Source organism: Mucor velutinosus (genome assembly GCF_035048745.1).
Source record: "Mucor velutinosus strain NIH1002 chromosome Unknown tig00001547, whole genome shotgun sequence".
Lineage (NCBI taxonomy): Eukaryota > Fungi > Mucoromycota > Mucoromycetes > Mucorales > Mucoraceae > Mucor > Mucor velutinosus.
This window is the reverse complement of record NW_027041901.1, coordinates 837,736-862,485: the sequence shown is the minus strand read 5'-3', so window position 1 is coordinate 862,485 and position 24,750 is coordinate 837,736. Positions and strand designations below refer to the sequence as shown.

Sequence of the window (24,750 nt, the reverse complement as noted above, 5' to 3'; positions counted from 1 at the left end):
CTCCCTCTTTACGCTACTTGTAAAGCTGTCGACAAGAACAGCAATGAGGTTAGTTGGCACGTTATCATCTTGATACCATTGCTTTATTTCGGTTCCTTGCTAGATCGAACATGAGTTGAACAACATTGGACCATGTTGTAAGAATAGCACTAGAATTTGCTGTCTGTCTTTGATGAGATGAGACTTTTGATGTTGGCATACTTAACTTGAATACACTAATGTGTACTTTAGGGCCATTGTCAATGAACAAAAGCGTTTATAGACCAACAAGTGTCGTTCATAGCAACCATCCATAAAGCGTGTGACAATAGAGACTGCGGTTTACTAATTGCATCTTACCGCAGCGAACGAATGGTGATACACATCAGCATGAATGAATGCATTTATATATAGTTAGCCTGTGAACTAAGAGTTTCAAGGTTTAAGTTAAAGTGGCTGTTGCATACCTTGCTCGAATGTTTGACAATTGAAAGGTGAGGTATTATAAAACAGATACTCAGGCTGGAAGGGCAATTTCCAGTATCGTATAAGAGTTGGATGGGTAATATCTAGCGACTGAGTCTATGCGAGAGATATAAGATTGCGTGACCAAAGCAGAACTAAATGGCTATATTACTTTCCATTTACCAGTGCCATTCTTTTGAGTTTCCAATGGCAGTATTACCGTAAGGATAAGCATGGCATTGATTCGACAGCAGCAGTAGCCAAAAGTATTGTATCTTCGGCTCATAATCTGCTCTGGATTGGTTAAATTTGATCCATTTCCGACTTGATCGAATTAATTTGTAACATTCGACTATATAAAATGTGGTGATCATCCCGTATGCCTTTAAGCTTCCTCAGAGTACTATTCAAGGCGCACCCAATGGTGCTATCTATCATACATGTCTTGAATAAAACTATTGAGCAATATTGAAAAATACGAAATGAGGTTTTTGCTAAAAATATTGAGATTTTGCGAATAAAGGTCTTACAAATACAGCCTCAGGGGTTGCGTTGGATCTAGAAAAACATTTTGAATTGGTATTTACCATAGTAAAAGTGTTCATTTTGGTGGTGAAATACGCGATCGTTTGATTTTTGATGAAAATCATGAGGTACCCCTCATGGTTTTTGGTCGATCCTTGGCCATGTTTTTCAGGTCCCAAAAAAGTTGAGCAAAGGCGTCAAAAAGCTAGTGCTATGCGAAAGTAACTATTTGGTGCTATTCCGGCAGTCTGAGACGGCTTCTAACGGGAGACACTAGGGCTAAAATGCATCCAAATCTTACTGTATTTCACTTGGCATTGAGTAGTTGGAGGCAGCGCAGGTATGCTATGTACTCGTATACAACCTGTGTTCATTGGTACAGACGTAAAGTATCGCAGAAGAGTTGGGTTTGCATTTATAGGTGATTTATAGAGTGTTTCATTGGCCTTGCAAGCCCAAAATGCGAAAATATATCTTATATTGTGATAATGGATGCATTATCATCCAGTCTTATCAATGATGTAGATGGCTCAACAAAAGTACTGGCTTCCTAATAGCCACTTTTGCTATATGTAGGCAGCATGTTTCTGTAATACTAAGGGTAGAAGAAAAGAAACCACACAGCTATAATAATACAGCACTATAAAATGTATCTAATTTGATTAAGATTGCACTTGATTTTGACTGGCTAACCAGGTAGTAATGGATAGCAGAATTCTTTGATCCCTTGAATCTTACTTATAATTGAATTAATTGCCGGCTGATGCTTGCAGACGAGCACCATTCTACACAAGATTGAGCGGTATCCGGATATGTCAGCATGGCTACAATTGTCGCTTTAAGCTCAGGATACGTTTTTACTTGTGTACTGATTACGCTACGGAGTATTAGAATTTAACATTGAACCCAGACTAATTTAATACGGAGTAAATTAAGAATATTTTCTTAGTAAACTCTTCTCGCAGCATGCCTCCAATGTAAAACTACATATGGAAACAATGTCGTAGTTATTTTCATCATCCTCTTTTGTTACTGTTATACCAATTGAACAGTATAAATATTGGAGCAAACTGTCAAATTCAATAAAGTTTGCCTTGTAACTAATTTACTTTACTCCTTATATCTTTATCACAAAATTAGTTGTAGGTAGCTAATTTCAGAGAAAGAGGAAAGATGTACCGAATACGATACCCATTACCAGCAATATTTGTAATAACGTCTCATGCAAAAATAAACTAACACAAAAAAAAGTTGCGCATACTAGGGATTGAATCTGAAATCTCCTATTAAAAACAGAAACGCTTTATCCACTGGGCTACAGCCATCATTTATATCGGAGTCTCAATAAATAATATATGAAGACGGCAACGCATTGCACCAGCTGAGAGAAGAGCGAAAAAAAATTGAAAATTATGTAACTTTTTCACGCACTGAAACAACCCAATTAGTGAGATAAACAACGTAGGCGATAATGTAGTTAGGAGGAAAAAACATGCAATATCCATATCGAATGCTTATTGTAACCAAGCGAACTATGCTACCATCGTTTGATTTTGACAGAAAGCTTTAGGTGTTGCACCTTTTTCATAAAATGCACAGCACAGCTTTAAACCTTTGCCATACCACAGTGAAGCGCTTCATCAGCAAGCGATTTTTAAATAAAACATTTGGCAGCATCAAAACTATCAATCTATTACTAGTAATTGCTCCTAGTCAACAGGTTTTTATGTGAGCCTCATCACTCCAAGCTGGCTTATTTTGAAAATTATATATTTCTTGGGCAATAACTCATCCAATCTAAAATACAATTACATCGTCGGTTTTCTCGCTGTAAATTGGTATAGGTGAAGTGAACTAGACTAGATTCTCATCATAAACAAAGCCCAAAATAAATGTCATCTCAATCAAACCATGCTACCATCAGCAGATAAGCATACATAATAATAGTATTAGCATGATGATAGCAAGGGTTAAATGCTCTAAAATAAGAGATGACAGATACTAAAGTAGATGTCAAGGGTGTTGTAATGTGTTGTAACATAAATATACCTAAAAAGGATACAGGCTCAACAATAAAGAGCTATTCTTTACGCATGATTCAAAAACCATATATTGAAATACCGTTCTTGATCCATCAGATCAACAACTAAATGATCCAACAAAAATATATAAAGTAATGGAATCACTGGCAACTACTAAACTGCTGCCAGATAAGAGATATAAACCAAATGATATAAATAGAGACGTAGAATATACATTTTATTGCACATTATCCCAATTTCAAATAAAGAAGGATTTTAACAGTATTCTACCTGCTTTTTTAACCCCCTTTTTTACTGCAATAGGAGCACGTTTTTTTTTTCAAAAAACATTTTGTACATTCAGGTCCTCATAGGTAAAAAAAATTAGAATCATATAAAACTAAAATATGTCGTAGAATAATGATATTGGAGCAACGTCTTAGTGGGAACACTGAAGTGAACTAGACTAGATTCCCATCATAAACAAAACCCAAAATAAATGTCATCTCAATCAAACCATGCTACCATCAGCAGATAGGCATGCATAATAATAGTATTAGCATGATGATAGCAAGGGTTAAATGCTCTAAAATAAGAGATGACAGATACTAAAGTAAATGTCAAGGGTATTGTAATGTGTTGTAACATAAATATACCTAAAAAGGATACAGGCTCAACAATAAAGAGCTATTCTTTACGCATGATTCAAAAACCATATATTGAAATACCGTTCTTGATCCATCAGATCAACAACTAAATGACCCAACAAAAATATATAAAGTAATGGAATCACTGGCAACTACTAAACTGCTGCCAGATAAGAGATATAAACCAAATAATATAAATAGAGACGTAGAATATACATTTTATTGCACATTATCCTAATTTCAAATAAAGAAGGATTTTAACAGTATTCTACCTGCTTTTTTAACCCCCTTTTTACTGCATTTTTTACTGTTACAATCAATCATTGATTTCGTTATGTCGTCTGTTCTGTCTGGTAACTCCCCACTGTCATCTCGTGCTGGCTCACCTAATCCCATGGAAGAGGACGTCATCATGGAGGATGGCAACGCATCCTTACCTGCCTCAGTTTCTGCAACAACTGAACGCCTCAATGAGATGGATCTCGCGGCTGACCCGCATACAAACCTCGTTGGCACCCCGTCTCCTGCGCCTACTATATCCACTAAAGGTGAAGAAATTGTCAACCCTGACGCTACCTCACCACAACCTGCTCCACCTGTTACGAAGCCGCCAACGTTGACTGAAGTTCTGAAGAAGGTTCTACTCCAAAAGGAAAATGCGCAAATAGCATACTTGAAAGCTCTGAGCCATTCCAATGTCAATGTTGATGAAGCCAACCTACTCCGTGAAAAAGTAAACAATTTAGACAAGCATGTCAAAACACTTACCGATGGTCTCAAGGCTGCTGCTGCTGCTACTGCTGCTGCCACCAAGGCTTCCGCTGCCGCTAACTCATCGTCCACTGGCTTAAAAATTTCCAAGAGAGATCTTCCCAAATTCCAACTGGAGGATAACAAAGCTAAACCATTTCCACATGAGGAGGCATATCGTTCTGTTGATCATTTCCTCTCAGAATTCGAAAAAATTGTGTATTCTTCTGGCCAAGACATCGAAACCGTATGGCGCAAGTACATTCCCCTCACGTTGTCGTATGAATTGGATGACTGGATGAAGACGGTGGTCATGAAGTGCAATGTCTGGCACGATGTCAAGTTGGTTTTCAGCAAGAAGTTTGGGACAGTAGTTTCAAGAATACATAAGCGTCGTGCTGTGATGAATATGGAAATTGGGTTCCATGAATCTGTCGATGAATATTCCAATCGTTTCTTCCGCACTGTTGGTGAGGCCGGCTATCATCGTGATGATTTGACAATTGGTGATGTCTTTTTGTTGTCTTTACCCGAGTCCTGGCAGCTGAACATTTGTACTGTGCTCCTTTCAAATACCAAGAGACAAGCCTGGACTACCACGGAAATTCACAATGCTGCCGTAGATCTTCTTGGTGAAAAGACTCCCCAATCATTGATGCTAGGAAAGGACACCAAGCGCAAGTTTGGCTCTGTTGAACCCCCTATTGTTGCTACCTCTGGCTCATCTGCCACCACATCTTCTGCTTTGCCAAAGGCAAGAATGCTTGGTGATCGAAATCTGCCCAATAGGGCTGCTACCAAGAACCCTAACCCTTGCCGCCATTGTGGTCGCCCCTGGAAGCATGGCCATACTTGTGAAGAATATCGAATGGCCAAACGCCAAAAGGGCGCTGGTGATGGAATCAACGTATTGTCCGTGTCTACTACTTCTGATACTAAAGAAGAAAATGAAACTGACGTGATGACCCAAGCTTTAAAAGAAGCATATGAAAACGAAATTTACAAATGTAAGTCTAAAAAGACAAACGAAAGCAAAAACAACATGAAACTAATCACGCCTCTTCTATTAAATGGTAGAAGAATCATCGGAAAAGTGGATCCCGGATCGGATATTAGTTTCATCAATAAAAGCATATTAAATAAATCGTTTTCAAACATACAAACGTATAAAACAAATGGCTTTCTCAATTTCTTGTCTGTAAATGATGATAACAAGAACAGTACGGTAACAAGAATTGGTAAAACTGAACCTATGGAAGTAACTTATACAAACAATATCAAATTCGCTCATGAATTCGAGGTCATTAAATTTAATGATGAGTTGTCTACTGAATTTGATGTGTTACTTGGTGTCGATATTCTACCCAAATTGAATATCTACCTGCAAGGAGTAGCATATAAATTTCCTGATTCAGAAAAGGACAAAGAAATGAAGCAGTTTGAGGATATAAATCACGATCAACAAAACAAATTCAATCCTGAAAAGGCTGATTATGGTACTCCAAGCGAAAGAAAAGAATTGCTAGCACAAATTCAATCAGCTTTGGACGAAAACAGGGCTATCCCAAGTGATGCAGCATGTACAATGCCAGAATCAGTTGTAAGAATCAAAATTTCGGATCCCAGTGATTGTTTCGTTCGACAATATCCATTAGCGGTAAATGCAAATGCAGAAATCAAATCACAGCTAGAAGAATGGCTAAAAGATGGCATTGTCGAGCGTACCAAACCTGATCCAACCTTTCACTCACCTTTATTGGCTGTACCTAAACGTGATCCACTCACCGGGAAAACTAGCAAGCTTCGAATCTGTTGCGATTTAAGAAGAATAAATGCTGCCATCTCGGATAAAGACTGTCATGAGAACTTTGCTGTACCAAAAATAGATGAAATCTTCAGCAAGGTTGTTGGTAACGCTAATGTCATAAGTGTTTTGGATCTAAAGCAAGCTTATTTTGCATTTCCTGTATCACCAGAATCAAGACGTTGCCTCATATTTAGTCATAACAATTTGACGTACCAATGGACCAGAGCCCCTTTTGGGTTAAAATTCCTTGTAAGCCAGTTTGTCTATACAATGAGCGTTTTATTCGATGGCATTGAACAAGAGTTGAAAGATGAAGTAAAGAAATTATACATAAAACAAAACAAAGACACCACTCAAATTGGCAATGAAATCCAAGCAGGAGTCTGCCACTACTTAGACGATATCGTGGTGTATGCTAGAAACGCAGAATTTAATGCACTAATGGTTAATTTAGTGGTAAGGAGATTGAGTAGAGTAAATCTACGTATCAATACAGATAAATGTTCATTCTTCCAAACAAGTGTCTATCTGCTTGGATTCATCATCAGTAAAGATACCACAAAAATTGATACAAAAAGACTATCAAACATTGAGTCATGGGAAATCCCAAAGACAACGAAACAGGTCCGTAGTCTTATGGGTATTATCAGCCATTTAAGAAACTACTGTCCAATGCTGTCTAAAATAGCTGCTCCTATTGACAGTCTACGAAATGAGAAAAAAATCACTGCAAAATGGACATCCTTACATACTGATAGACTCCAAAGAATCAAACAAATACTCATGTCTAGTCAAATCCTTTATGCACCTAATCCATCAAAGCCATACTTCATGCAAACTGATGCCAGCGTTCTGGGAATATCAGCCTGTCTATTCCAAAAGGATGAAATGGGACGCATTAAGCATATAGCATTCGCAAGCAGATCTTTGAATAGTGCAGAACGAAATTGGTCTACTAACCGAAGAGAAACTGCAGCCATTGTGTTTGGTTTTGAAAAATACAAAGCTTTATTATGGGGGCACAATGATATAACTGTTTTATGTGATCATTTGGCCCTAACGTATCTTTTTACATCATCAACACTGAACAGCACTCTTCAAGGGTATCTGGAAATTTTAGGAGAATACAATTTCTCAGTAGCTCACATCAAAGGAATGGAAAACATTCTTGCTGACCGACTATCGAGATTGTACCCTGCCATAACCGAAGATGAAGAGCTAGCTGATGAATATGAACAACAGATTAAGAAACTACACAAGCTAATCCTGCTACGAAGAACTACCGGGAACAAAATCGTTAAACAAAAGGAAGTTCATTCCAAAGACCCCAATCTAAATGTCCTAGCGATAAAGCTCAGTAGCAAAGAATTTAAACAAACCACAACTGATTATGTTTGTCCACCTCAACAAGATCGTAAAAAGATCATCCAAGATGCACATAAGGTAGGACATTTTGGGATTGCGGCTGTGGTTAAGCACATTCACACTTATCATGGTCTTCATTGGAACTCCATCTATAAGGACGCCAAAGAACTTTTGCTGTCTTGTAAGGAATGTCAATTGCATAATATTGCAAAGAAAGGATTCAACCCAGCAAGAAGTGTAGTGTCGTATGAACCATTTGATTTCATTAGCATGGATATGATTGGACCCTTACCAGTAACGGAAAGAGGCAATTGTTATATTCTTGTGGTTGTAGACATCTGTACCAAATACATCATTGCTCGTCCTACACCAAACAAACAAAGTGACACAATCGCTAACATCTTGGTCTCAATCTATGGAGATTATGGTTTAGCAGTGAATGTTACCTTATCTGATAATGGAAGAGAATTCAAATCTCAACTATCAGAATACATCTATAAATCATTAAACATTGGCATGATACAAAGCACTCCTTACTACGCACAGGGAAATGGTCATAGTGAAAATTCTGTGAAAACTGTAACTGCAACACTAAGGAAAATGTGTGGGAATGACACCAGAAACTGGGATAACCGTTTGCCTATTGTACAACTAGCTATAAACATGAAAGTCCGTGATCGCACAGCAAGCACCCCTTTCAGCTTGATGTTTGCAAGACAAGTAACATTGGACCCTAAGAAAATTAATAGAAATAACAGGAAAGCATTGACACTGGAAGAGCTACAAAAAAGAGCTGAAACCATGAATGACATTGTCTTTCCTGCTATACAACAACGAACTGATGAATTGGCTAAAATATATCGCGAGAAATTCAACAAGAAACACTACATAATCGAAGATATTCCAGCTGGTACACCTGTAATGGTACGTTACGCAGAAGGTCGATCGAATAAACTAGCCCCGCTATATTCAGGACCATATATTGTGGTGCGACGTACTCAAGCAGGAACGTATGTACTAAAAGATGATACTAGCGAATTGCTACATCGTGAATATACGCCCTCTGAATTAAAAGTTGTCTCATTAGACGAAACAGCATTGGAAGCGCAAGTATATGAGGTAGAAGAAATTCGTGATCATCGAGTGCTCCCCGATGGCACATACGAATATCTGACCAAATGGTGTGGTTACGGTGAAAGAGAGAATGACTGGCTTACCCCTGATCTATTCTCCACACCTACTCCTATTACCAATTACTGGAAGAAAATGAAAGAACTTGAAAGACGAGAGGCATCTAGAAAAGAAATCAATGATACTTCAATTAAGAATACTATCAACAAATCTAAGAAACGCCAAACAAAATTGCCTCAAACAAATACTCGCCGCCAAAAACGTGCAAGAAATACGAAATCTAAATAATATCCTACCTAAAATATCTCTTTAAATATATATATATATATATACATAATACATAATTTTTTCCTTTCCAATATCTCTGATTTCATTTCGAATTTAAGTCTTCTAAATTTGCTGCATACCGGGTCAACGCAAATCTTGTTTGCGTTTAGCGGGGAGGCATGAAGTGAACTAGACTAGATTCCCATCATAAACAAAACCCAAAATAAATGTCATCTCAATCAAACCATGCTACCATCAGCAGATAGGCATGCATAATAATAGTATTAGCATGATGATAGCAAGGGTTAAATGCTCTAAAATAAGAGATGACAGATACTAAAGTAAATGTCAAGGGTATTGTAATGTGTTGTAACATAAATATACCTAAAAAGGATACAGGCTCAACAATAAAGAGCTATTCTTTACGCATGATTCAAAAACCATATATTGAAATACCGTTCTTGATCCATCAGATCAACAACTAAATGACCCAACAAAAATATATAAAGTAATGGAATCACTGGCAACTACTAAACTGCTGCCAGATAAGAGATATAAACCAAATAATATAAATAGAGACGTAGAATATACATTTTATTGCACATTATCCTAATTTCAAATAAAGAAGGATTTTAACAGTATTCTACCTGCTTTTTTAACCCCCTTTTTACTGCAAACACTATATTGGGTGTGGAATTTGAGGCTTTATAGACTAAAATTCACGGAAAAAAAGAATAAAAAAAAAACAGTGAAGTCAACTTGATAAAGGTATGTTTTATTATCAGACTGAGAGGTGTAAAGTAAACTGAAGTCTCTCTATTGGCCAGGTAGATGATCCTACTTATATACTATAACAATGGATAAAAGTTCTATTAATTAGATTAACAAATAAGTCAACTCAGATCAACTAATGACTAATCATGATGCTAAAAGACAACTCCAGCAAGCTAATCATGGCTTAGCTTTGCCTGGATGAATAATTAGACTCTCATCCGAAGTACCCTGATCTATCCTTTCTATAAGGATAATTAATATCGATCTAGTAGCATGTATCCGATAGGTACAGTCTCCTTAGTCTAAATCAATAGTACATATCTGAGTGTATATCGCTGAGCATACATCTTTAGCATGTATCTGGATATATGGCATGTCTAAAGCATATCGTATGCATGTCTATAGCATGTCTCATATATAGTACAAGTCTGTAGTACATAAAGTATCTGTAGCTAGTATCACGGATATAAGCATGTGTCTTATAGCGTGGATCATGAAGTGCACATCTGAAGCAACAAGCTCATATTGCATTAATCTTGGTGCCTATCCAGATATGGTAAACATCCGTAGTCAATGTCGGAATACAAGTATAAGTCTATAGCGCCATCCATGTCCGTGGTGCCATCTATAGCCTATATCCTATATAGTATGAATCTTATAGTACTAGCGTATCTGAAGTCCATATCTTCTTATAGTATAAATCGATATCGCACATCTAATCCAGTGTACATACAGTTTATATCTAAATCTGGTAACTGGATGAACTGTCGGAATGCAGATCATAGTGGATGTATTCCACAACCCTTTTATTACAAACATGAAATCATTATAATTGACAGATCAATAGGATATTAACTAGTTCTAGACCTTCGTTGCTTCAACCTCTTAGCCAATCAGATTGCTTGAAAACTCCGCTGACCTAAAAAAAAATTTGCGAGGGTTTCCCCCGGTTTTGATGTGAGGCAAAATTTTAAGCGCCGTTATAATAGCAATATAGCCGCTGCTATCATCAAACTTCCCTCAGGTGCTAGAGCATGCCTTACTTACACCACCTAGCTTTAGATTCAGGCGTTGAGACTCTCAATCATCACTAAAGTAACTAGCGATAACCAAGTGGAGGCGGCCTATCTACCTCCTAGCCTCGGATAAAGTCTTGTTGAGCTTCAGGGATAGGCACATCCACACAACGTAATAAAGATGTATGCTTCAAAAGAAACATAATAACAAAAGAAGCGAACATAATAATACTATAGGAGTATAGATAGTAGTATATTATGTAGGCAAAAAAAAAAGAATGCTCACACGAAGTGAGTCAAAGGAAAGTATGTTATGAATAAAACATTAAAAATGTTCACGTTATTATATCCTTGTTATTGCAACAAAAATACATACATGAGCAATGTGCATGATAACAGTCTGATGATGTAAAAGAACACAAATGCGCACAATTGCAGGAGCAGCAGTAGCAGCAGTATAAGTGTGTAATACAACATGAAGACCAATGTTGTTTTCATGTGAAGCGACAGAGGCAATACAAACAACAATCCACGGTTATATAACAAAGTACCACAAGAAGGGCAATACAATTATATAGCAGTGTGTCATGCTTGCTATTCGTAAATACGAAGCAACAACATTGCAAGTATTTGTTGAGCTGATCATATCACAGCCAACAAAAAAGAAAGAAAAGGCAATAAAGCAAACAGCATGAATGCATTATCGCGGGAAAGGAAGCAGTAGTACAAACGTTCAAAGAAGTTTATATCATTGCGACCGCAAGAAAAAAAAAGATACTTACCACTTCTTACCACAGCATCACGACCAGAGATAGACCAGAGATAGACCAGAGAACCAGCATACATCAAAGACAACAGACCACAGGATAAGCAAACATCAGAGAAGAACCACCGAAGCAACGATATACCATCAAAGCAGCCACCGCCAAGTGTGCAGCCAGTGCACAGCAAAAGATCAGAAATAGATCCCTAGTAGAGTTATCCCAAGTATAACCACAGTATAAAACGCGTTAACATTGTATCTTACGTCTATTGCGCAGCTTTCAATTATACTTGCTTCAATTCTATTCACAAAGGTAGCGTTGTTTCATGAGTAGAGGGCTTGCGAAGTATAGTATATATATATAAAGACGAAAAAAAAGGAAAAAATGCTAATAAAAGGCTGAGGCTAAAAGACGTCACTGTTATCAATGTACCGCAAGGTAAGTGTTAGAATTTGATAGCTTGCTACAAGGCAGCAAAGCAAGATATGAATTAGCAATTTTCATCATGAGGTTCGCCAACACCTTACCTATTAATCCGTTACATGTAATTAAGAGGTTATATTTGACAAGGGTAGCGAATTTACGCTTGAATTGAGCTACATACTAAGAAAAAAAAAGGCGGTATTTTAAACTATCAGTAGCCCAGCCTCCATAATACTCAAAATGAGGATTTATGGATTTCTGAAATCGTTCATCCTTAATATCATGCGATTCTGATAACAACATTGCTTTCCAGCTAAATAAAACTTTGGTTAGAATCTAAAGGAGAATCTAATGATACCAATTTTAAGTATTTTGGCCAACTTTATTAGGCTGGTTTTTCATAAAATAGTTATTGCGGTTTTTTTATTGTTTTTGGCAGATTACCAGGTTTCTGTCATCAAAGTTTTACTTGAAATATTTATCATAGTGTAGAACAGACAAGAACCTATCGAACGAGCTCTAATTCAAAGCTCTAGTATGGTTTTATCATGAGGTATCGCCAACTTTGTACCTCGAGAGAAATTGCTCTCTTGATTCTTGCCTTGCTATCACAGGCAAATTTTGCATAAAAATCGATGATTTTCCAAGATTACATTTTTGATCATATCTCAGGAAAGACATGTTGTATTTGAATAAAACTGTAGAATACATCCACTATGACCTGCATTCCGACAGTTCATCCAGTTACTAGATTTAGATATAAACTGTATGTACGCTGGATTAGATGATGTACGATATCGATTTATACTATAAGAAGATATGGACTTCAGATACGCTAGTACTATAAGATTCATACTATATAAGATACAGGCTATAGATGGCGCCACGGACATGGATGGCACTATAGACTTATACTTGTATTCCGACATTGACTACGGATGTTTACCATATCTGGATAGGCACCAAGATTAATGCAATATGAGCTTGTTGCTTCAGATGTGCACTTCATGATCCACGCTATAAGACACATGCTTGTATCCGTGATACTAGCTACAGATACTTTATGTACTACAGACTTGTACTATATATATGAGACATGTTATAGACATGCATACGATATGCTATAGACATGCATACGATATGCTATAGACATGCATACGATATGCTATAGACATGCCATATATCCAGATATATGCTAAAGATGTATGCTCAGCGATATACACTCAGATATGTACTATTGATTTAGACTAAGGAGACTGTACCTATCGGATACATGCTACTAGATCGATATTAATTATCCTTATAGAAAGGATAGATCAGGGTACTTCGGATGAGAGTCTAATTATTCATCCAGGCAGAGCTAAATCATGATTAGCTTGCTGGAGTTGTCTTTTAGCATGATTAGTCATTAGTTGATCTGAGTTGACTTATTTGTTAATCTAATTAATAGAACTTTTATCCATTGTTATAGTATATATGAAGGATCATCTACCTGGCCAATAGTGAGACTTCAGTTTACTTTACACCTCTCAGTCTGATAATAAAACATACCTTTATCAAGTTGACTTTACTGTTTTTTTATTCTTTTTTTTCCGTGAATTTTAGTCTATAAAGCCTCAAATTCCACAGAGAGATTTTTTTTTGTAGTTTACTTGGAACAATATTTTTCGAGTCGTTTTAGGGTTCCCCAGCATGGCCTGAACCTACACAGAGCTGCAGTGAGTGCGTGCGCCAATTTTTAAAGCAATATAAACTATTAAATATAAGCTTCAGCAAACTCTGTTGTCTTGTGAGATGGATCCAATAGGTAGAGTTAACAAAGAAATAGAGTTTAATTAATACTTAGTAATATGTTGTAAGATGCTGTTTATTGAATGCATTTACAACTTATATTTATACTATTTCTACGATCGATAATTACTTAATGGAACTTTCGAGTAGATATAGTACTTGATATAGCAACTGATAATCAGATCAATGCTTGCTGTCAGTTTCCAGAACCTTCGAGTATACGCTGGCGCCTTTTAGTCGCTTTCTTCAAATCTGGCTTAAATATAAATTTAGGCACGACAAGCTTGTCAGGGTTGAAGGGTATTCTGACAGTGATTTAGATCTGCAGGATATCATTGACAGACTAAACACAAACAAGAATAAGAAGCGCAGGTTTAAACCTAGAGCGCCAGCTACCAGGAACATTAAACAGCGATTAACCTGGATAGCGCACAACATTACACAAACTATATTGGATAAAATCAATGTTCAAATCTAATATTAATAAAGCACCTTTTTATCCATTCAACTAAAAGGCTATAACATCTTCCTGCACACTCTCTATATCTACTTCCATTTATATCTCGATCAGATCTCAGATTGCATATACTATCTCTAAGTATTAGCATCTGACAAGCTCAAAAAAGCTTCCGTGGCGCAATTGGCTAGCGCGTCTGACTGTTAATCAGGAGGTTGGTGGTTCAAGCCCACCCGGGAGCGTTTTATTTTGCAGAGACTGTATTAAAGTGAGACGTTTATAGTTTCTGTTCGTTTCCCTGTCGCGAGTACAGATATTGGATGTAGATATATGTAATTGAGATGAAAGATGATCTTTATTGTTTTGCAAATATATTTGATATTTATACTAACCAAAAGGTTATACACAAAGTCTGTGTGTACCTGACATGAGTAACCAACGTTGTATAAACTGTATTTCTATTTAGGGTGCCCTTTTATTGATTTAATAAGGCTTTATTTGATGATAGTTTAAGGTAGAAATTGTTAAAAAAAATGTTTTGCAGAAATCCTAATACAACCCAGAGTTTGTTTAAAGAAGTATGCTAATATTATGCTGCTATTATTAGCAATTCATTTAGAATACACCACATATTACTAAGTGTATCCTGCTTGAGGATCTGTACGGTATTTGTAATCGTATGGAGATCCATCGGGATTAAAGACATGCAGTGTTTGTGTTTCAGGGCCGGCGTCTCCACCAAATTCGATCCACCCTCCAGCTGGCAGACTTATAACAACAGGAGGATATTCTTGAGAACCAGTGGTTCGTCTGGCCTATATATTAAGAATTAGGCACCATGAAAGCAGCTAATATCAAACACTTACCACCATATACAACTCATCATCTTTATTTGTTGATCTGACACAGTCAGAGTTAGTGTATGGACAGCATGCCTTTTCTCCAGATCCCAAAGCTCCTTGAGAAAAACGACTAGGTAAATGATAGTTAGTTTTGTCATTTATTTTATCCTTAATACCTCTATTACATACGAAAAGTAGTTGGGCCCTGCATTGTATGGCTGCTGTCTTAACCAATACGTCGTCTTATGCTTGTCATCAGGGTTTCTGACATTGTTGTAAACGCAGTAAGCATGTAACTCCATTGCAAAGCAGCATATAATTGCACAAAATGTAATTATCTTGAAAATGCTCATTGTCTTGTGTATTGTATTTTATATTGTCTATACTTTAGATAAATAGTCGTCTTTATATACCTGCTGGCTGTCGGCAGATTATCATGAATGACATGCAAAATCTATTCATTGTGTTATATTGACTATAGATATTAAAATACGAGTTGGTACATATAATGAGCATCTAATAAAAATTCTCATTCATGAATTAGATCATAGATAGTCTACACATCACATAACATATTTAACTAAGATGCATGAAAAGTATTCAGGAAATTAACCAATCATAATCGGTGCAAGAGATACTCCATCTCAGATGGGATACTCGCAGGCTGATCCCGGTTTTGAATACTTGTATACACTCGAGAACACTTTCTTTTATGAACAGAGGCGATACCAATGCTTGGATAGAATGGCCAGCTTCTTCATGAGTTTTTTTTTTTGAAAAATGTAACAGAATCACATTTCACTAAATAATCAATGTCTAGGTGCATTTGTCAGACAATGGAACCCATTTTTAAAGCAATTCAATTTGCAGATTAATATCTTTCACTAGCACAGACTGTCCGAAAAGCAAGGAGGTGAGAATGCCATCCCAATTAACGCTGTCATGATTTAATAGTTGTGAAGGATAATAGTACTAAGATGTATCAAATAACGGAATCTCCTTTTACTTACATGGTATGATATCCTCGAGAAGTCGCAGCCGTCTACAAGATGTCTATGATTTTGCAGGCGCTGGTGACCGAGTTGTGTTTCGGTAGCTCATATACAAAGAGGGAGATCTTGCAAAATTCATATCAAATACAAGTTTAGTAACTTGACAACAATCGGATCATACCCATCTTGCGAATAAACAGAGAGTACGCCATGTTTCTATTTATATTTTGCGGCGTGTATTCCAATTCTATTTAGCCTTAGAGGATCTCCCATGAAAACGCCTCATATTTGAAGTATGCTTAATTATAGGCACTAGTTTAAACACTGTTGCAAATGCCGATGCGACATCTCGTCATGAGAAAGCAAAAGAACGATATCTACAACAGAAAATGATAATCATCCTTATGCAATATTGGCTAGGGTTCACTAATGCATCGAAATGTAACTCAACGCACTTTTCTCTTTTTCCAAATCACAGCCCAAATCCCATTTTAATGTAAAACCCAACCTATTTGACCCAATCCCGAAAGCATCTCACTATATTTATATGGTACATGATGATTGTTTATTAAAGTGTTCGATCCATGGAGTAATTATTGATATAAGATGAATGTGTTGTGACTTAAGCGGTCTTTCCCTTGACGTAGGTGGTAATGATCTTACCAAAGTTCTCACCTTGAGTGTGGGCAATCTCAAGTTCCTTTTGGGTGACTTGACGGCTACCATCACCGTTAGCAACAGTACCAGCACCATAAGCGGAACCACCAACAACCTCAGAGTTATCAAAAAGATGAGGAGAGCTGAAACCGAGAGGAACATAAACCATACCGTGGTGAGCAAAGTAGGTGATGGTGGTGAAAGCAGTGGTCTCTTGACCGCCGTGTTGAGAGGCAGTGGAGAAGAAAGTACCAGCGAACTTACCAGCGAGAGCACCGGAGGCCCAAAGACCACCAGTGGAATCCAAGAAAGCCTTGATTTGAGCGGGCATGGTACCGAAACGAGTAGGGATGCCGAACAAGAAACCATCGGCTTCAGTCAAATCTTGGACAGTGATGACAGGAACATCAGGCTTAGCGGGAGCATGCATCTTGGTCAAGATCTCATCAGAGAGAGTCTCGGGAACTTGGAAGATTTTGGCGTCAACACCAGAGGCAACAAGACCCTTTTGGACTTCTTGAGCAAGAGTGTAGATGTGATGGTAGAGAGAGTAGATGATAATGTAAACCTTGGCAGCCATATTTGTTAATTGAGAATTTGTGAATAGAAATAAGAAGAAAAAAGCATTGGATGAGAAGTCGTGTTGCGATATTTATAGGAAAAAAAATGTTGCAGGCAGCGGGGAAGTATGGATCGCTATCATGAACACACACGGCCGAGGGAGGAGCTCAGGGAGATTGGAATTGTTTTGATTAGCGATGGTTTTGTCATGCTTTGAAATCCATTCCCGCTTTGTACATTAATAATGCGACTGCTTCGAATTATTAAGTTTTAGTCATTGCTTACAACACATATCTATAGTTGGATAGTAAGCATGCTTTTACAGCAGCATCGAGAAACTGCTATATTTCAAACGCGTATACTTTAGATACAATAAAGAGAAATTCAAGTGCATTATTTATGAACGGGCTCTGCTTTTGGAGTCACCGTTCTCTTCCTAATTGTTCGCAAGTTCTTCCCAATGCGATTTCTTGGATTTCTAGTCATTTTTTTTCCAGTCAACAGGCGCTATGCTATTCAAATGATTATCAAGATAATTTGTAATGTGTCTGTCTGTGTGCGTGCTTCTCATGTTACCATCCAATCAGATAGGTGGTCATTGTTCAACCATCGTTATTATGAACTCTAACGGGGATCTCTGTGCTTTAAAATAGAAACATGAAAAAAATCCAGATATCAACATCGTTTTCCACGTACCATTCTCTCTCTCTTTTTCTTCTTTCTTTCTCTTCTTTTTCTGTGAAAAATAAATTAAATCAAACATGCCTACTGTCTACATCATCATTTACTCTCTCTATCATCATATCTATAAGGTAGCCAAGGACGTTCAAAAGGGTCTTGAATCCGAAGGTGTCACTGTCAAGCTCTTCCAGGTAAGATTTTGAAATCCAAATACAAGCGTGCATTTGCCTAATCGATTGTTTTAGGTGCCAGAAACTCTATCTGACGAAATCCTTGACAAGTTGCACGCACCCCCCAAGCCTGATATTCCAGTCATTACTGTTGATGCTCTTACCGAGGCTGATGCATTCTTGTTTGGTAAAGTTTTATATATTTGGAAACATTTTGTGGGCGATCGTGCGTGTGTGATGTGTGTGTGTGTATTTGTGTGTGTGCACACAAAATGTGCGCACGCGCCCTTTCGCCTGCATTGTCAGACAAGTTGGATATAGATCAAGCGATATTGACTCGAATTGAATAGGTGTGCCCACTCGCTTCGGTACTTTCCCTGCTCAAATGAAGTCCTTCTTGGATGCCACTGGTGCTCTTTGGGCTACTGGTGCCTTATCTGGAAAGTTTGTTGGTACCTTCTTTTCTACTGCCTCTCAACATGGTGGTCAAGAGACCACTGCCTACACATTGTTGACTTACTTTGCTCATCATGGCCTCAATTACGTTCCTTTGGGTTTTGCCAACAGCAATCTCTTTGATAACACCGAGGTTGTCGGCGGCTCTCCTTACGGTGCCGGTACTGTTGGTAAGTTGGTACACGTAGCCGAATCGATTGATTTGTTTACTGATACCGCCATCTATTATAGCTAATGGTGATGGATCTCGCGAGCCCACAATCAAGGAGCTCGAGATTGCTCGCACTCAGGGTGAGAATTTTGCTAAGCTCTTGAATACCTTCCACCGTGGTTTGGACTTGACTGATGATAAGCAGATTGAAGGTGTTCAAGAGGTTGAGAACAAACAAAACGATGATGTGATTGAAGAAGCTGCTCCTGCCGCTGCCACCACTGCTGCTGTTGCTGCTACTGAAGCCAATAGAGCTGCTGTTGTTCCTGCTAGTGACGCTCCTGCTGCTGATGCTAACCCTACCACTCCTGAAGCTAATGCTGCTACTTCAGCTCCTACCGAAGAGCCTTCCATCAAAGAAGTCGAACCAGTTCCCGTAAAGGAAGAACCCAAGTCTGAGCCTAAACCTAAAGTTGAGGAAAAGCCTGTTGTGGAAGAAAAGAAGCCTGCTGCTACTAAGCCTGCTGCTCCTAAGACCACTACTCCCAAGAAGGAAGAAAAGAAGGAGTCCAAGTGCTTCTGCATGTAAACGAAGCGTCAGTTTCATCGACACAATCTTACTACTATTTACTTTATCCAACAACAAACACATAATACAAGTTGTATCCTCTGCAATCTCCTTTTGAAAGAAGAAACACTCCCAAAAAAAAATCACAACAAAAAAAAAGAATCTAGATTGTATTATTGTTTGCAGATTTCCCCTTTTAATATGTACTTTTTATATTATTCTTATTCATTTATAGTCTTTCACTTCAATCGTGAATCCTATTCCTCATTCTTTGTGATTCAAAATCATTAATAAATTTTATTTCTATACTTTAAATTGGTAAATAATGAGTTGCATGTTTGTTTCATGTAAAACTGAGTTGCTTGTTTATTTTCAAAATCGTATTTGGTCACATCATGTAAGCTGAACAACAAAGTTTTCAATTAAAATCGAGCCTCCCAAATCATTCTTTTATGTAATCAAAAGGAATTGCAACATCTTTATTTACCAGTTGAATCTGCTTGATTTGCGAACCAAACTATTCAAAAAACGCGTTCAGTTGCTCGAGCAATGACATGAAAAAGTGTGCCAACATTCCTTAAATAAACAATTTCCACGCTTATAAGCGTGGAAATTGTTTTCATAGCAAATATACCTTCGATTTTGCCAAGAAACCGGAGGTAGTCAAGAATCTTACGACCACTGTTAGCAGTATTTTTTTAAAAAAAAAAATCAAAGGCGAAATATCAGTCTGGCTACTTGCACTGTGTTTCACCAAGAAATAAAATTATCCTGAAACGCATTCATCTAAGCAAAGGCCAACCGCGACATCTAAGTCGTTAATAATTCAGCAAAAGCCTGTCTAAAGGTTTTTATTCAGTATTGTAGAGAGGTTTTTACTTTGATGCTTTAGACCCATAATTTACAAAAGCTTGAAACATTAAAAACTTCTCTGACTGCGATTGATGTTACGTAATGGTAACTATCAGATAGATTTACTCGATGGTACCGATGTAATTAATTCACAATCACTAAAGAAGGTTATCAAATAAGCACTATTATTTTCAGACAAACAAATTCCATGGCAAAACAAATGTACACAATCGTCTGCTTTGAGTGCTTAGTGTTTCTCTGCGCTTCTTTCTTACACTTAATTGAGGAATACGATAAATAGTAACCATAGCAACAGCATTTTAGAAGCTATTCCTAATTTGGACATTTTTGACATATCAACTCAGTTCAGGGGCTACTTGGTGCTGCAATCAATAACACAGAAAACACAAATAAAACAGTTCCTAGCTGTGATGCTTAGAGCAAGTCCGGTTAGTTTATTGATTGCTTTATAAATAGTGAGAGTAAATATGTATGTATTCTTGTAGATAAAGTGCTAGCGCAAATTAATGGGAGAGTGGGTGCTCCTCCTCTAGTTCATCTTCGTCTTGGTCGATTCCAGATTGCTTTCTCAGCTTCAAACTACACCTTTGACGGCTCATAGCTTGATACTTCTTGCTTCTCTTTTTAGCCTCACGGTTTGCAGCCCAAGCTTTGAGAACAACAAGAAAAGCTACGTATGAAAGCACCATAGCAGTGAGAGAGACTGTAACATTCAGGAGGAACATTGAATCAACAGCATTACGTCTGAGCCATAAAATGGTGCCTGCGTTCGAAGCCATAAACAAGATAGAGCCACATACTAACAAAAAGGCACCCAGTGCTTCACTTGGAGGACGAAGAGGTTTGCCGCTCTTGGGAGGACTTTTGAATAAGGTAATGTAAGTGATGATACGACAAATGGCAGCAGCAGAGATAAGCAAACCCCAAAGATAGTGTACCCTGCTAGAGTAGAGGGTATCTTGATGGTGGTTTCCTAAAGAGAGCCCAGTCATCAAAATAGTCAAGGCAGGAATAGGATTGAAGTTGGTTTGTGGCTCCTGCTTCTTGGAACACTTAGCACCGTGCTGTTTGTTACTGCTGACCACCGCAAACTCTTCATTGTCGTCGTAAGGAGTGCGAGGCATTGACTTTTCGAGAATTCTTCGAACAGTACGACTTTCAATCAGAATACCAAGTAAGCCAGCCCACCAAAACATAAAAGCCAAACTAGCATGCTCCAAATCTTTATGAGTCCAAGCGTCATCTTGCCCAAAATGTTCCATCCAAGTATTCGTGATACCGTAGAAAAAGATGAGAGAACATTCAATCATTTCGAAGCTAAACTTGCTACCATGGGGGACATAGTTCCATGCCCAGCCTTTATCTGCAAAAGAACCAAGATATCTGGCAAACGTAACAATACCATACCAAAAGAAAATACCACCCTTGATTAAATGAGCAATGCAGCCAAAGATCTCCCAATTACTATTTCAGGACAAGAGTTCATAAGTGTCGATATAAAGTTGTGAATACAAGCGACTTACCGGCAAACGCCATGATACACCACCATACCACTGATAGTTTGAGTGAAAACTAGCAAAACAAAAACACGACCCAAGGATTGATGAAAAATACGACAAGCAGTGTTGGTGAATCTGTTATCTGCAGCAATTTTAAATCCTCTCTTGACGATACTTGGAACAAAGGGTAAAATAGCATTTGTTATACGCTTAAACAATGGCAACTTTTCATTCAAAGAGTAAGACAAAGGGACTTCAGTTTCAACATCAGTCATTGATTCATCTTCAAAAGACATGTCGTCAGGGTTGTTATGCAGTGTATATTCAGACGTAACACTGTTACTTCTTCCTGAACCAGTTGGAGAAGAAGATGATCCTTGGTGGTTGACGAGACCGATGGTTTCATATCTATCACTTTCAGCAACATGGCTTTTAATTGCATTGGAGATCTTGCGGACAAGCCCGCCTACAACTTGGGTGATGAGCAAAGCAAACAGAGCCCAGCCGAGAGAGTGATGTACATTGCCTTGATACAGGTGAGGAGCGCTATGGCCATAGAGTTTGCCAAAGAAAAAACCAATCATAGCAAAGATAACTGTCAGAATTTGAATAGGCACATGCAAACTAGATTTTGCTACACCAAGCATGATGCCCATTGGCATCAAACACCAGAAGCCAATAGTCACAAATGCTACATGAGAGTAAAATAAGCCTTTGTTGTCAGGGAACAATGCATAGGACATCGGTTCAGTTTCGGATTCATTGAATTTAGGCACTGTTTCTTGCAGCATGTCCATTTCTGCATGATTCATGGCTTTTTGATCAGCAAACGCAGATTGTAGACAAAGCGTCGCTAGTAAAGTTGCTGAAAATAATAATTTTGGTATGGGATTCATGGCGACAATGCTATGTAGAGTTTGTATGTTATTTTGTCTCATAAATCACCTCTTTTTATACATGTTTTTCTTGGGGTTGATGGCCCGAATTGAACAATAACCTTGTTTCATTGTAGTTCAGGGATAAAAAGTCAACGCACACTGTGCTCCCGAATCAAACTTACATCATTATGGAATGATTTTGCAGCTATGCGCATTATAAACCTCAAGCAATGACATACATCTATCCGCCTCTATAGTATGTGGGGCAGTTTTCTTTGTTCTTTTATTGTATGCAGCTGGTATGCGCAAGACGCGAGTAAAGCGATGATGTCGAAGCATCGGTAGAATGTTTCTACTGAAACATACTTACTAGATATTTGTCAATTGTATGGGTTGTTTTTTGATGTGTCTGATTATCTTCGATATGCCAAATTGCCATTTATTTTTTTATCTGCTCTATATAATGTGGTTTAGTATATTATGTTACCACAACGAATGTCGTTTAGTGCCATTTTTGATATTTTCAAGTAGGTGTATGTCGACATTGGCCCGATTGTACACCGTCGAAACAATAGTATTCAATTGTTCTTTGTAGTTCTTATTACTTCCTTTGTGGGTAAATTGATCTTGCCAACCTTTTCATTTCTCGTAAAATGTCGCTTCAAAATCGTAGACGCTAATTCTTGATGTTTGAACGAGTAGTCTTGTTCCCATTTAAAGTTCGTTTTTATCGTATCATTCGTTCCAATGTACATTTTGGAAAATATGTTCGGTTCTCGTATAGTTATGTGAAACCTCTAACTGCATCTTTGGTACTACTTGACCCCATGTCAATCAGCAATTTATTTATATATCGTGTTTATACAGTACTGCTCAAATACTCAGAACAATAAGATGTGTCCATAAATGGTCTTCATCTTATCTTTTGGTTACATTTTTAAATGTAAAGAAATAGCAGGTGATCGAAGAGAATCTCTCATGGGAAGGACATCGCGTAGTAAAAGAAAGAATGAGAGAGATAGAAAAGATGAAGATTAAAATACAAATATTTTGATTGATTTGTATTTTAATAGTCATCTAAGATCATATGTATTACGTTTATTTACAATTGAAATAGATACATGGCATAAAGCATACAGGGCATAGCATAATCAGGATTGGCATACTCTATTCGTTAGATTCTTTTGCCTCTTCTTGCTTCTTTTCAATCAAAAGGCCTCTGAGGAACTTGATTTCGAGCTCTAGTTCTTTCACTCGGTTTTCCAGACCTGTTGATTTCTCAGTCATTTCTTGTACAGTCTTTTCCATTGATTGCTCTCTTTGCTTCTTCTTGATACGGAATCTGGCGCTTGCTGCTGTATTTCGCTTTCTTTTGTCTTCTTCGACAGCTGATTTCTCTTTGCTTACTTTTGCTGGGTGTGTCATTGATGTAGTTGATGTCATGGGAACTTTAGATGCAGTTACGGTCGTTGCAGTATTGGGTATATTGGAGAGTAACACTTTGGCGATTTCTTCGAGGGTTGTATTGGGCGAGATCTTTGGCAGTAGTAATTGCGGCGCTTGACGCTGCTGATGTTGTTGCTGTACTTGCTGTTGGGGCTGCTGTTGGGGCTGTTGTCGTGGCGGTGCAACGAGCTGTGATGTTAAATGCTGCTGAGGAAGCTCGAAATCCAAGTAATTGGCCAAGCTTTCATAAGTGATAGTTGACGGACTACTGCTACTAAAGGTAGTAGCAATAGATTCTGGGCTTGACACTGAGGACAGCGTAGATTTGATTGATTCATCAGGAAGACCACTTCCTGGCTGAATATCGTATGTAAATTGGGCATTTGTCTGCATGTTTAAAATAGCCAGATCAGTATATTTGGCCCTGAATCTTGGTAAAATGTAAACGTACCCATAATTCAAGATTTGCCTTTGTTTCCATGTCCAACGGCTTATTAGCAGAAGGCTCAATCACTGAATCAAACACAAGGGGATCCAGAGGGGATTGATATGAAGAGAAAAGATGTTCCATATTGGTACTTGTTTATGTGAAAAAGGATCAAAAAGAGGGAAAAAAAAAGTAAAGAAGCATTTAAAATATGAGATGTTCGTATTTATATATACTTTATATATATATAGAGTATGTAGTGTTTATATAAAATAGCATGGTTGTACACGGTGAATTGAGATTGCCTTGATTATTAATTCGACAGACACATGAATGACCCTAGAGCATAATGACCATAAAAGGCTAT

At 37.7% G+C, this 24,750-nt stretch overlaps 6 protein-coding genes and 1 non-coding gene across 7 annotated transcripts; 3 read left to right on the top strand and 4 right to left on the bottom strand.

Moving 5' to 3' along the window:
* Positions 1 to 3,971: 3,971 nt before the first annotated feature.
* ATC70_006709 (uncharacterized protein) lies at positions 3,972 to 8,978 on the top strand (the record flags this gene model as incomplete). Its single annotated transcript, XM_064825980.1, has 1 exon — positions 3,972 to 8,978. The coding sequence occupies one exon, from the start codon at positions 3,972 to 3,974 to the stop codon at positions 8,976 to 8,978; it is 5,007 nt and encodes a 1,668-aa protein (XP_064687494.1).
* A 5,372-nt stretch (positions 8,979 to 14,350) lies between these two features.
* ATC70_006708 lies at positions 14,351 to 14,424 on the top strand. The gene has a single exon. It is a non-coding gene; the product is annotated as a tRNA-Asn (tRNA).
* A 393-nt stretch (positions 14,425 to 14,817) lies between these two features.
* ATC70_006707 (uncharacterized protein) lies at positions 14,818 to 15,326 on the bottom strand (the record flags this gene model as incomplete). The annotated part of the gene is made up of 3 exons (XM_064825979.1): positions 14,818 to 14,997; positions 15,049 to 15,154; positions 15,214 to 15,326. 3 exons carry the CDS (start codon positions 15,324 to 15,326, stop codon positions 14,818 to 14,820), a joined length of 399 nt encoding a protein of 132 aa, XP_064687493.1.
* Positions 15,327 to 16,638: 1,312 nt separating this feature from the next.
* On the bottom strand, positions 16,639 to 17,253 carry ATC70_006706 (uncharacterized protein; the record flags this gene model as incomplete). Its single annotated transcript, XM_064825978.1, has 1 exon — positions 16,639 to 17,253. The coding sequence occupies one exon, from the start codon at positions 17,251 to 17,253 to the stop codon at positions 16,639 to 16,641; it is 615 nt and encodes a 204-aa protein (XP_064687492.1).
* Positions 17,254 to 17,995: 742 nt separating this feature from the next.
* Positions 17,996 to 19,281, top strand: ATC70_006705 (uncharacterized protein; the record flags this gene model as incomplete). Its single annotated transcript, XM_064825977.1, has 4 exons — positions 17,996 to 18,106; positions 18,161 to 18,272; positions 18,436 to 18,711; positions 18,773 to 19,281. 4 exons carry the CDS (start codon positions 17,996 to 17,998, stop codon positions 19,279 to 19,281), a joined length of 1,008 nt encoding a protein of 335 aa, XP_064687491.1.
* Positions 19,282 to 20,636: 1,355 nt separating this feature from the next.
* On the bottom strand, positions 20,637 to 22,528 carry ATC70_006704 (uncharacterized protein; the record flags this gene model as incomplete). The annotated part of the gene is made up of 2 exons (XM_064825976.1): positions 20,637 to 21,597; positions 21,657 to 22,528. The coding sequence occupies 2 exons, from the start codon at positions 22,526 to 22,528 to the stop codon at positions 20,637 to 20,639; spliced, it is 1,833 nt and encodes a 610-aa protein (XP_064687490.1).
* A 1,149-nt stretch (positions 22,529 to 23,677) lies between these two features.
* ATC70_006703 (uncharacterized protein) lies at positions 23,678 to 24,527 on the bottom strand (the record flags this gene model as incomplete). The annotated part of the gene is made up of 2 exons (XM_064825975.1): positions 23,678 to 24,343; positions 24,408 to 24,527. 2 exons carry the CDS (start codon positions 24,525 to 24,527, stop codon positions 23,678 to 23,680), a joined length of 786 nt encoding a protein of 261 aa, XP_064687489.1.
* Between the last annotated feature and the right edge of the window lie 223 nt (positions 24,528 to 24,750).